Source organism: Apus apus, chromosome 4, assembly GCF_020740795.1.
Source record: "Apus apus isolate bApuApu2 chromosome 4, bApuApu2.pri.cur, whole genome shotgun sequence".
Taxonomy (NCBI): Eukaryota; Metazoa; Chordata; class Aves; order Apodiformes; family Apodidae; genus Apus; species Apus apus.
The window spans coordinates 84,388,114-84,400,451 of NC_067285.1; the positions used below are offsets into that span (position 1 = coordinate 84,388,114).

The window sequence follows — 12,338 nt, forward strand, 5'->3', positions numbered from 1 at the left end:
TAGTTGTTGTCTTGGACTTCAGACCATGTCTATGTGCAGGGAGATGTAAGATGAGAAGTGCTGTTTCACTTCCCCCAGCTTAAAAATCATAGAATGCCTTGGGTTGGAAGGGACCTATCAAGGTAATCTAGTCCAACCCCCCTACAGTAAGCAGGGACATATCCAACTAGACCATATTGCTCAGAGCCCCTTCAAGCCTGACCTTGAATGTCTCCAGGGATGGGGCCTCCACCACCTTCTCTAGGCAACCCATTCCAGTGATCCACCACCCTCATATTAAAGAACGTTTTTCAGCTGGACAAATTATTTAGGCACAACTCTGAAAAATGAGGTTGCTTTCCTGTGGACTGGAAGTGCCTTGTGACTGATGTGCTTGTTGCATGAACAGTGCAAGTTGAGACTGTCTGCAGCAGTTTATACAGACAAGCCCAAGGCAGAGTGTAGGAGAACATCCCTTCTTCAGGAGTCTGTGTTTGTACAGTCAGTAGCCTGGACTCTGAGAGGCACAGCAGGAAGGCATATTTGCCCCTTGCTAAGCTGGATGCAGGTAAAAATTGCAGTTCACCAAGCTGTGGAGCAGCTGGGGAGGTTGGAAGATTTCCATCCAAGTCTAGCTTGTGTCAGGCCCTCTGTAGACACTGTTAATTTAGTTTTGTGGTTGCTTTCCCTGTATATTTGTCTGAAACTGTTTCCTGGGTTTATAGCCCAGAGCAGGATTTTTGAAAGAATTTAGGGTGGCAGCTTGCAGCTAGCCAAATTTCCAGGTCCTCTCAAATAGAACGTATGTGCCACTGCAGATTAAACCCAACAGCTTCTTTGTTTGTATGGATCTTCTTAAGTCTACCTCTCTGAAGTGCCATAGCTTATCACGAGGCAAACTTGAAAATCAAAGCTGTGAGATCAAATGGTTGATCAGTCTTTCTGTTGCATTGCTCGAATAGCTGGTACGCATTGCGGCAGGGGGGGAAGGCAGCAGGAGAGGGTGGTGGGAGAACTGTAGAGATTTTTTGAGGCTTCAGAACTAACTGTATAAAGATTAACATGCAAGGCAAAGTTATATACTCGCGTATGGGCTAGTTCAGATGTGAGACTGAGATTTGGTAACTCCTGAAGGGTAAAACCCTGGAAAAAGTCCCATGGGTCGTGCAGTGCTGCATCAGCAGGACGCAGTCACTTACAGGAGGAAAAGATAAAGCTTTTAGAGTAGAGGTTGGTAGCATAGGTCTGTGCTTTTCAGGCTCTAATAAAAACAGGTAGACCTTAAAGGTTTTTTGTCAATTTGGAGAAATTTGATCCAGCTTAAAACTTCAGCGAAGACAGCTGTATTTCATTACTATTAATAAATATTGTACAGGATATATGTTTTGCAATGCTTTCCATAACTCAATTTGGTGTGTGTTGTGGGATGTGTTTGGCATCCCACATTTAGCTTTAGCCATGTTTCAACTAAAATACTGAAATAATCTATTTTGCAAAGATATATTAAATGAAACTTCTTGTCAGTGTTCCCTGCTATTGTATGTAGTGAAAACTTTTGTTCTGTAGCCTTCTCTAGTCCTGGCTTTTAATTTTTAGTTTGGTATTTCTCCTCAGTTCTTCACTTTCTGCCAGTCAAGAAATCCAGGGAGGGGGGGTGTGTGTCTTTGGGGGGTGTTGTTGGAGTGGTGTGTGTTCGGTTACTGGTTACAACTGCCTGTAAAATGGGGTTTTAAAAAAAGGGAAAAGTCAATATATAGCTGCAGCTAGATGCTTCCTCTTTCATGTTTGGGAAGTGAAAATACCGGTTGCTGTTTTAAGTCTGGCCCCAATCCTACTTGTACAAACTGATCACCCTTATGGACCATGAAAACACCCTGAAGGTCAAATAAATACATTTTTGGGGTTTCTCACTGTAAGCTTTGTGTAAACATTTTTTTTTTAATACTCAAAATGTGCTGTATTGCTTAACACTGTGAAGTATAACTGTGGTTTAGCAAGTTTGTGTTGACTTCAAAACCATGTATGGTGTTTTTCTCAGATGTTTTAACTTCATAGATTTTATACGTACAATATTAGAGCAATGGAAATAGGAGTGGTTTGTGTTTGCTGGTAGCTATTGTGTAAAGGATTTGGTATCAGACGTTTTAGTAAGTAAGGAATGTACTAAACACATGGCTTATGTTCTGGGTGGAATGGATGTTTTCCTAGGGAGCAAGACAAGTTTCTAAGGAGAGCTTTTCTTCACGGTGTTTTATATTATAGCAGAGAGCGCTTGACAGTTGGGATGGGTGTGCACACATGTAGAAGTGAGGCTGCAGCCTTTGGAGCTAGTGACATTGGACAGGAATTACAATTGGAGTACCCAGTTTAGTCACTCGAGCTTTGTCAGCTAAACTTTTTATTAAACTTTTTATGTAACTACCCCCAAGCCCTCCTTGAGAGGAGTTTGTTCCTCTGCAGAGAGACCAGGGGATATCAGTTAGATACCCTCCCCCCCTCCTTTCTCCCCCTCCCAAACCCATCTTTTTTTTTACCCCATCTGAAATCACTGCATGCAGTCTTCATGAAATTATATCTTAAAAATCTCCAGAATACTAAGCATATACAGGATAGCACTTTGAGCTGTTCCTCTTCGTATAAACACAGGATCTGAGTTGGCTACCAAAGTTGTCAGGAAGAGTTAGATCTTGGGTGGTTACATCAATCAATAAGCCTGGTGAATAACCTCCCTCCCACTGAGAGAGACCTGTTCTCTATCTGTATCGTAACAACCCACACTAAATCAATTCAGCTGGATTCTTGTTTGCTGTCAGGAAGTGTCTGACAAGGTCTTTCTAAGTGCTTCATCTTTGTTTGTGAGATGTTTAGGAACCAGTAAGCTATGGTGAAGGTTGAAATGAAGAGTTTTACTGCTAAGCTGTAGTACTGCAGGTATTGATCTGGGATACAGAATTACTACTAATGCTTTTACCTGGCTCTCTTCACTAAATCTTTTGTCATTTATGTTACCTGGATTAAAACTTTTTGCTTCTTCAGTCTCTTTTGTGTGCTTAGTGGTGACTGTATGTGAGTAAGAACTCTCAGGATAGCTATCCAGCTAGAAATAGGGAAAGGTACTGACGGCAGAAGGAAGAAACTACACCTACAGCCTGTAGCTGTGCTGAGGAAATACATTAGAAATCCATCTACGTCTGGCCTTCTGGCAGGCGACTACAGGAAAAGCTTCACTGTCGGCATTGTGTCCACCAGGGGCTGTGATGCCACCGCAATGGCAGGACAGTTGGGGGATATCTGCAAACTGTGAGATGCTCTGAGTGGAAGATGTCTCTCTGATACCTTCCTGGTCCCAGGCGTATGCTCGGACTAGTGTAGCAGGTGATCTGGCAAGTGACCAGTAAACTGCCACTGCATGTCGGACTCCCCAGGTTGGCTGTTTGGCCAAGAGCACTGTGGTGAGTTGAAAATCCTGCATCTGTGTATGCATGGGCTATCAACATTCTTCATAATGCCTCCCAGCCCAAAAATGGTACTAGTGAGAGTTACTGTGATTTTTTATGCATAACATAGGTTCTCTGCTCTGGGCTCAGGTTCTCTGATCTGTGGGATCATCACTGACTCTCCAAGCATTCTGGAGCTGTGACAGGGCCAAAGGTGTGGTGTAGAAGCTCTCCTGAGTTCCAACTTGTGCTCTGAGTCCCGCTTTGCTGGGTGTTGAGCTGAATACCAGCTCATCTCTTTGAAGGCAGAGACTGACGCCTTCTGTAGACCCACATCTACATTGTGTTGGTCATTTTTTCCAAGCTGAATCCAATGACCGGATAATTAAATCACTGTGTAACAAAAGAGCTAATAGCCTGGTGTCATTAATCTACCTGCTTTTACATGGAGCCTAGACCTATTAGGAGTTCTCTGCTTAGAAGAAGCCTTAGCTTTAACATGCAGACTTGGTAGCTAAAAGGCTTAACCTGCCAAAATTCTCATTAGTCAGTTTTCCCGTATTGCTCTGGTAACTGTTTGTGGACTATAGGCCTTCCTCAGGATCTGCGTTCTTCCAAAGATTTATAAGAGCATGGCTAGCTGTGGGAATAAGAGCATTTAGTAGGAGTGGGCCGATGTCCAGGGTGCTTACCAATGTACTCCTGAACCCTCCCTGCAAACATTAGCAGAAGGACAGGTACATAATTACCTTGTTGAACGTATGATTGAAATAACTATGTGCTGTTAAACTGTTTGGCTTTCAGCTCCTGCAGGCGATCCAGGCTCCTTTAGAGCCTTTGTGTTGGAAAGGAAGGGCTGCTGCATTCTTGCAGAACATTTGGCTGCATTGCAACAAACCTGGTTACTGATGCCCAGGCATACTTTGATTGATGCACAGATCAAATGACTGTTGGGAGTGGCTTTTGGGGTGACGTCCCACGTACAGTGATGTCAGCAAAAGATTTTAAAAAATTCAGGTGTGGCATAATCTGCCAATTAAACTGATTAGTACTTTGGCTGAGTACTGAGAAGGAGCTCTGGCTGTAGAGCCCTGCTTGTTCAAGTGCTTTGTTTAGTCCTTTTGTCTCTCCTTTTACTAGACTTTTACTTAGTATCTTCACTGCAGCATGCTGTAAATTGAGGTAGGATACCATAGCAAGGACTATCTGCTAGCTTTCTTGCTATCTGGGGAAGTCTACTACCAGCTCACAAATGTCCCTGACTGCTTGGAAGCTGTGACACTGGAATAGGTCCTGCGACTCCTGTGGGATCAAGATGGAGTGCCTCACTGCTCTGTTGGCAGAAGTGAAAGCTGGCCAGGAGGCAATGCAGGCTGGACAGAAGGAACTAAAGCATGATGTGGAAACATCTCAAAAAGAAATCAGAACAGTGTTAGCACTGCAGAGAAGCCAGCAACAGGTGAAAGAAGATCTCAAAGCAGAGATTAAGTCCAGTCACTTGGATATAAGAACTGTGCTTGAGGAAATCCAGCGAGTAAGAGAAGAAATGGAAGCTCGATTAAATACTCAGGCTGATTTGGTCTTACTGATCAAGGAAGTGAGCACCAATTTAACGTGTGTAGACAAGGCTTTCCAGAAAATGGAGGAGAGGCAGAAAGTTTTTACCAGCCTGCATTTTCCTACAAGAGAAAATCTTGAGCAAGGATTTTTCTTTGAAAAATGCTTACACAAGACACACATGGGTTTTGAAAAACCTGTGGAAGCTAACAGTTTGGATGAGGAATTTGAAAAGAAGGTGCTTAGGGGTAAGGCAATGGTTGCTGTGGAAGTGTGGAAAAGAGTAAGGTTGTTCCTACTTGTGCTTGTCAATCAGTTTATTTAGGCTATTTGGAATGCTTTTAAGAAATGTAATTTTTTTAGAAATGTAATCTCTTGCTTAATGTCTACACTAGATGGAAATTATTTTCTTTACAGACCTTCCTAGTACATTATAAGCAAAGGAGAGCTTTGATTTGGCTTTGCAGACAAAAAGGTGGGTGATAGATGATCAGGTAGTCCAGCAACAGTACACAGGATAGGCTCAGGAAACCAGTGGTACCAGGCAAGTTCTGATATAACCAGGCAAGTACAGTGTCAAATACTGGGCAGTACCACAGGACTTAAATCTAACTTTATGGAATACACCCTAGCGTACAGACAGTTGTGTATTTCTTGCTTTCAAATGCCTGTTAACTAGAGAAGCTATGTATGGGGAACAGTTTGCTTTACAGAAAAGCTTGGAATGGCTCTAATTTTCTTCCCAGAAATTTGTAGTCAGCTGCTCCAAATCCATGCAGTAACTGTAGAGGGAGCAGGAGGATTTTTAGACCTTTCTAAGGTCATGGAGTATCCTTTGATTAAAAGGTTTAGTCTTTGCAAAATCGTTGCTGTTTTTTTTAATTATTATTATTATTATTATTATTTTCACTGTATGAAGGAGGATGGGACCATTACATGGTGATTCTGTCCAGTTATTGTGCTACATGTGGTACTTGAGAATCTGGTTTCTAGGTTGAGTACAATGTTTTCACATTTCAACTAGATTGAGTACAATGTTTTTGAGCCTATTGGAATGGAGTCCAGAACTTAACTTAAGGGTGCAAATTGTTCTGCTTTACAAGTCTGACTGTTTAAATGTGACAAGTAAAACAGGTGAAGTAAGGAGGACTTGGGCTGATAACCAATACTGCCTTTAATTTGAGTCCATCACTGATGTGTTGTATCAGTAATTAGGCTCACAATGCTTTTGTTTTAATGAAAGTGTAGCTTTTGTTTTGACATGACAGCATGCCGCTGTACAAATCTGGAAATGGTCTGTCATTGCCCAGAGGTACATAGGCCATAAATAAGCATTGGAGTGTCACTGGTGTTAATCTGTAGAGGCAGTTCATGCTACAGAGGGTTCATGCTAGCAGATAAATGCTTTTCAGCATTTCAAGTGGCTGTGTATAGCACATGCCAACAGGAATGTCACTGAATTTCTTTAGTGCATGTTTTTTGTTCAGCTTTTTTTAGTATAGTATCCAGGGTTGGCTGGGTTGGATGTTTGAATGAGCTTTGAGGAAGACTTGGTAGTCTGGCCACTATGATAAGAGTAATGGTGTGAAACTGACAAACTGATAAAGGCTGGCTGAACTTGGGAAACAGTGGATATCTGGAGTCTTGTGTTGTTTTGGTTAGCTGTTTTATCATTATTAAAATGAAATAACTTCATTTGGTAACAGTATGTGATGTAATTTTGTCCCAGAATAAAAATTGTATGCAAATATTCAATTTAACACAGTTCCATCAGGGACCTACAAATGGATGTAAAAATAATTTCATGTAATTAATTAAATTGTTGCACTAGCATCTGTATCAGTTAATTTACCCAGTAGCCTTAAATTAAGAAGAGTGCTCTAGTTCTCTACTTATTGTAAGTAGAGCATTCAGGAAGGGAGGTGGAGAGAGTAGGAGTATGAGAGCCAGTAGGGCAGGGAAGGACTGACTGTACATGTTTATTCTTCAGTCCCTGCTCTTCTTTTCCTCTCTCCTTGATTATTGTCTCTTGTGATTTTTGGAGGAGGTTCAGAAAGTCACCAGTATTTTCGTAAACAGTGTTCTCCATAAGATTGCCAGAAATCTGACACAGTTGCTCTCAAATGTGAACTGACATGCATTTAGAGTTCTGCTTAAGGGACATTTAATCTGCACTGCAAGAAGAGAAGTGGCTGTGTTAGGTAGGATGGTAGTAAAAATAAACTAAGTGGAAGTGGCAGTCACACTTGAACTTTCTTTCCCATATAGATTTGTATTTTGATTTGGGTTATCATGTTGATAAACCTTTTGACAACTATACTATTAAACTGCAATACAATATGTTTCTAATTGAAAATACACTCTTTAACCATCACCATCTCTGCACAGAAATGTAGTGAAATCTCAAAGAATAAAGAGCATCTGAACATGATAGAACAATGTGCTGATGATTCTCTGACTATGAAGGATAATAGAAAGTCTTGCCTAGATAGGATTTATTTGGAAAATTAATGGACTCAGTAGGCACTTCATATGTGGCTCAGTAAGAGAGGCACAGAGGACATCAGTATTTTGAACAGGAAGCTTGTTTTCAAATGCTTTGAAAACAAGTGAAGGCAGTGCAAGACTGATATTTTAACTGCGTCAGTCAGACTGAGAATCAAAGCTTTTGTTATTTCGCACTGTCTCCAGTTGTGTGATTGAACCTTACATTGCTGGGATTATTTCAGTCACTTGACAAACTTTAAACCAGATGCGTGGGCTTCAGAAATTATTCATGAGCAACTGCTTCTAGTTGGTTGGTGATTAGTTTGTCCCCCATTTTTTCTGTGTGTTCCTAATTTTCTTTTCTCTAAATTTCACCTCAACTTTTTTCGCTTTATCTTGAAGAAATCTTGTCAAGTTAAAACTGTACAGAGTAATCTACTTAGATGTCTTCATTAAATTGCCAAGGGATATTTATGTATTGCATCAGTCTTTTATTGCAGAAGTGTTTGCTCATTCCCCATATGATCAAATGGGGCAGACTGGCCCTATCTGCACAGCACTGCTGTACTCCCCAGTGCAAAGGCAGCAGAGAATCCTGTAACTACTGCGGTGTTTACGAGTCAAGCAGTGGGTTATGTAATGTGGTTTCCTCTGACATGAGATGATTGTGTGCTGTGGAGGGATGGAGCTTGCAACATACCTAGGAATATTAAATCAACCATGTAATTCTTGGACTGTGAATAGTGGCAGGACCAACTTGAAATAGATTATATTTAAGAGTATTTTTTAAAGCCTCATCCTTGTGACTGAAATTGCTGACATTAAGAAATGCTTCAAGACCTCCAGTTAATGCTGCTCAAACATGAACTGCAGAGAGGGGAGTCTTTGCAATGGAAATTTTGAAAGGAAGAAAGACCAAATAAATGTAGGGGGGAAATGGTGTTGTATTCAGCAATACTTTAGAGTGCTGGAAATATGAAATCCATGTACAAACAGAAGTTACTGATGTTAGAACTCTAATGTTAGAAATATGTTACTGGGTAGGTAGGATGACAGATTTTGCATTTTATGAAACTATTTATTCAAAACACAATGTGAAAAGTGTCCTGAAAAGTAAGCCACAGACTGCATGAAGGTGATGATGAAATGCAAAACCTTGTATACAGGGTTATGGAGTGAGACGTTAACATGGCAGATGATAGTGTCTGCTCTGCAGTGCTACTGAAATAACCATTTCACCTAGTCAGTATTTTAGGAAGTGCTTATAAGAATTTATAACTACCTTCCTTTGCACCTGTCTCAAGTTTTTTGTGAAACTTCAACATAAAATACATACTAATTTGTTGTTGCTGTTGTTTTAGTTGACAAAGGCAAGCAGCGGAGTCCCAAGAGCTCATGCATACAGACTCAAGCAGTCACAGATGTGCATTTGCCTGGCACGAAAACAGCTGAGTTGACACATTACAAAACAACATGTGAGACCCAGAATGGAATCATCCTGCAGCTGAAAAAACTCCTCACAAGCAGTAACCTGAAGTTTGAAGCATTAACAGTTGTGATCCAGCACCTGCAGTCTAAGGTAAAAACTCAGTTAAACATTTTTGCCTTTAATTTTTTTAACTCCTCTCAACAAGGGCTTCTGAAAATACCAGTATATCAATAGCTAACATCTGTGTGCTCCATTCCAATGATTTCTCTTTTTTCTGTGAAGGTAGCAGTAAACCTGCTTCTGGCATCAGCCGCATAGAAAAAAATCAAAACCCCAACACTGGGTTCTGTTTTCTCTTTGCAACTTCACATTGGTTTTAGAAGAGAAGTTTTTTAATGTGTTGTAGTACTTCGGGATTCAGTAACCTTCCAGATAAGTAGTCTTAAGTTCTGCCCTTGTAGGAAAGACTAGTTTCAACACATTGTCTGCATGACCTTACTTTCTTATCTGAAATTGGATAGACAAGTATATAAGGGATAGACCTGTTTTTGAACTATTCAGAATAATATGTGAGTTACAATGATTGTATTTATTGAATTCTGCATTATTGGTGGAGTCTTTAAAATTTTCATATTTTTTTTTTTTTAAAGGAGAAATTAACCTGATACGAGTTACTAATTATTTGTTCTAGTTTATTTGGAATACATAGTGACCTAATAGATTTGATATTATGCTTTTGGTCTGCTTTGAAAACTTTTGAGAGAAGAAAAATCTGAAATTAAGGCAATTTTAATACATACAGATTAAAGCTGCAACATTTGATGTAGACTTTAATAGCAGTTTCTCTTATTTGTAACTGATGTTCCAAGATTAGTAACAACTTTATTTCAGCTGTTCTGATGTATGTTCATTTTGATAGTGTGGTATACAAAAAAGTGCTGGTTTGTCTTAGTGTGCTGCCAGAGATGTAACTTTCTTTTCTTTTAGGTTAATATCTACTTTCATTCAATCTAAAACTACTGCATTTAAGTCCAAGTTCTGCTTCAATTCAGTAAGAGCAGTGGCTCTTAGCCAGTTTAGTGGGTTTGGTTTTATAGGGTTTTCTAAACTCTTGATTGGAACACCTTTCTCTGCTAAGGAACATAGTTGAAGATCTTCAAATAAATTTGGCATAGAATTCTCAGAGGCCTGTCATCTACTATAAAATTGTGACATTTATGTGTGGAATTCACTGCTAAACTTCTGTGCAATCTTCTAATGACTGTATAACAAGCAGCTTGATTTTTGGAAACTTTAATAATTAAATATATTGGCCTAGGTTCTTCTTTCAAATATTTTGAATTGCAACTTTTGAAAATTCACTAATATTTTATCAATGTCATATATAATGAGAAGTATGCCATACATAATTGCTTCTTCCAGGCTATGTTACAGGTCACTTAGTCTAAACATGATTTAGTTTTTAGAATAATGGGAATGCTTGTTTGTTTTTTTTAAAAGGAAAGGGAAAAAAGTGCTTTGGAAGATGGAGGGCAGAGAGAATGGAAACTAGTAATTTTGTTCCTTCTTCATTTTACTTTTGCAGATGCAAAGAAAAAAAGGGCTTTTTTCTATCAAGTTGTATAAAATGAGTAAACTTCGAGAGTTAAGTCTAAGCTCATGAAACTGTGCTAAATATGACATACTGATGTGCTTTCACACCAGTTATTAATTATGAGCTTGTTCTCTCCTTTCCCAGGATAATAAGACAATGCTTACTGAAGAGTTGCTGTCTTATTCTTGTGTACTTACCATAGGGGTGAGAGGACTCTTCTGCCATGATGGTATAAGGAATACTTAAAATCTGATAGTAAGCTGGGGGAAACATCTGATAGGATTTCTGTGTTTTAGGGAACACTCTAGAGTTGTTTTGATTTTGTGGTTTATTTTGGTTTTGTTTGTTGGTTAGGGTTTTTTCCTTTCTGGTGAGGTGTGGAGTTTGGTATAGCTAACTAAATCTGATCTGGCCATACATTTAGTTTTCTGAAGTATCTCTTAAGGACCTCATCAATGTAGTTTTTCAGACTCTTTGGGTAAGCTTGGAGAGAAGTGCTCATAGCTTAACTACTGCAGAGCCAACTGAAAGTAGCTTAAGCTTTTCTGGTTAAAAAAAAATAATAAAAATCATGTGTAGCTGATTACATGAAGAGCAAAGCTGTGCTTCCATTCCTTCCAGTAGAGCAAGTGTGAAGTGACACAATGCAGTGTAAGCTGATGACAACATCTTGCTGTTATCCTGCTCTGGATTCCTGGTGCTGGTCTGTCACCGCAGAAGGCTGATTTAGCTTGCAACTACCAGAAAGCTAACCCAGCTGAAGGGAAGCATTTCTTTGCCAGATTAGTGACATGGACTGTCCTAATGTGTGGTCAGAGCCAGTGTGAGTGAGACGGGGTCTCCTGGCCAAGTGGAGAAAAGAGCTGGAGTGAGCTGTTGTGCAGCCTGGCCCGAACCTCTTGGCTGCTGGGTTAGTTTGGGTTTGCTTTCCTTTTTCTTTCTCACACACACACCCCCCCACCCCACCCCCCCCCCCCCCAAAGAGGTCTCAGTGCATTTCCACACAAAAGCTTGAAGTTGCTTCTTATGAGCTCATTTGAAATTTTGAAATGGGGTAGCTGCAAATGAAATCAGGACTTCCTGACCATGACTTCTGTAAAAAATGCAGCCAGCCCATCTGGAGTTAAGTTGAAAGGCTGTTGTTGAAGGGTTAAACAAGATTGAGCAATGCTGCTGTGCTGTTTCTAGCCCAGCAGGAATCTCTCACAAAACTCTGCCTGAGCTCAAACCTGTTTGTTGTGAGCGTTATCTTGGAAGTGTCAATATTAATAGTTGACTCTGATAATAACTTCACATTTCAGCTGTCAAGGTTTGTCCAGGGAATTTCTATGCTCAACTACCTTTACCAGGATTCTTCTGAATTTAAAAATTCTAAAACCCCAGTATTTACCCTGGATGAGCTACTGTTGCACTAGCTTAATATCAGATGGAAACCCCCTTGGCATCCAGAGTACTTGATGGCAGCAAACAGAGTGGCTGGCAATGATGCCATGCTGTATGGAGTTTTTCCACTGTTAGACAGCTGTATATGTGCTAGTGGTGTTGGAAACACATGTCAAACTGTGGGCTAATCACAAAAGCAAGCTTAGTCTTCTAGACTACTGCCCTCACCCTGATCCTGTGGTAATTCCTGTGACTTCATAACTATTTTCCTGTTTTTAAGTTCAAATGAGAAAGGAAAAGTGGCAGTACAGAGGAAATGGTGAAATCAGCCGTATACAATAAGTGCATGAATTGCCAAGGAAAGCTATCTTCTGTTCACCTTTAACTGCATCTGCACTGCTGCATTTCAATTGATATTTTAACTTAGTTTTAATTTTCTGTATTAATTTTTAATTTATTTGTTGTCCCTTCA

General features: G+C 40.0%; 1 protein-coding gene across 7 annotated transcripts in view; it reads left to right on the forward strand.

Annotated features, from left to right (window-relative positions):
- MTUS1 (microtubule associated scaffold protein 1) overlaps window positions 1-12,338 on the forward strand; it is a 127,223-nt gene that overhangs the window by 87,566 nt on the left and 27,319 nt on the right. For all 7 annotated transcript variants that reach the window (XM_051616417.1, XM_051616421.1, XM_051616418.1 and 4 more), the window contains one exon: window positions 8,822-9,039. In XM_051616417.1, the coding sequence (XP_051472377.1) occupies window positions 8,822-9,039 (218 nt within the window). The remainder of the gene's footprint in view (window positions 1-8,821; window positions 9,040-12,338) is intronic.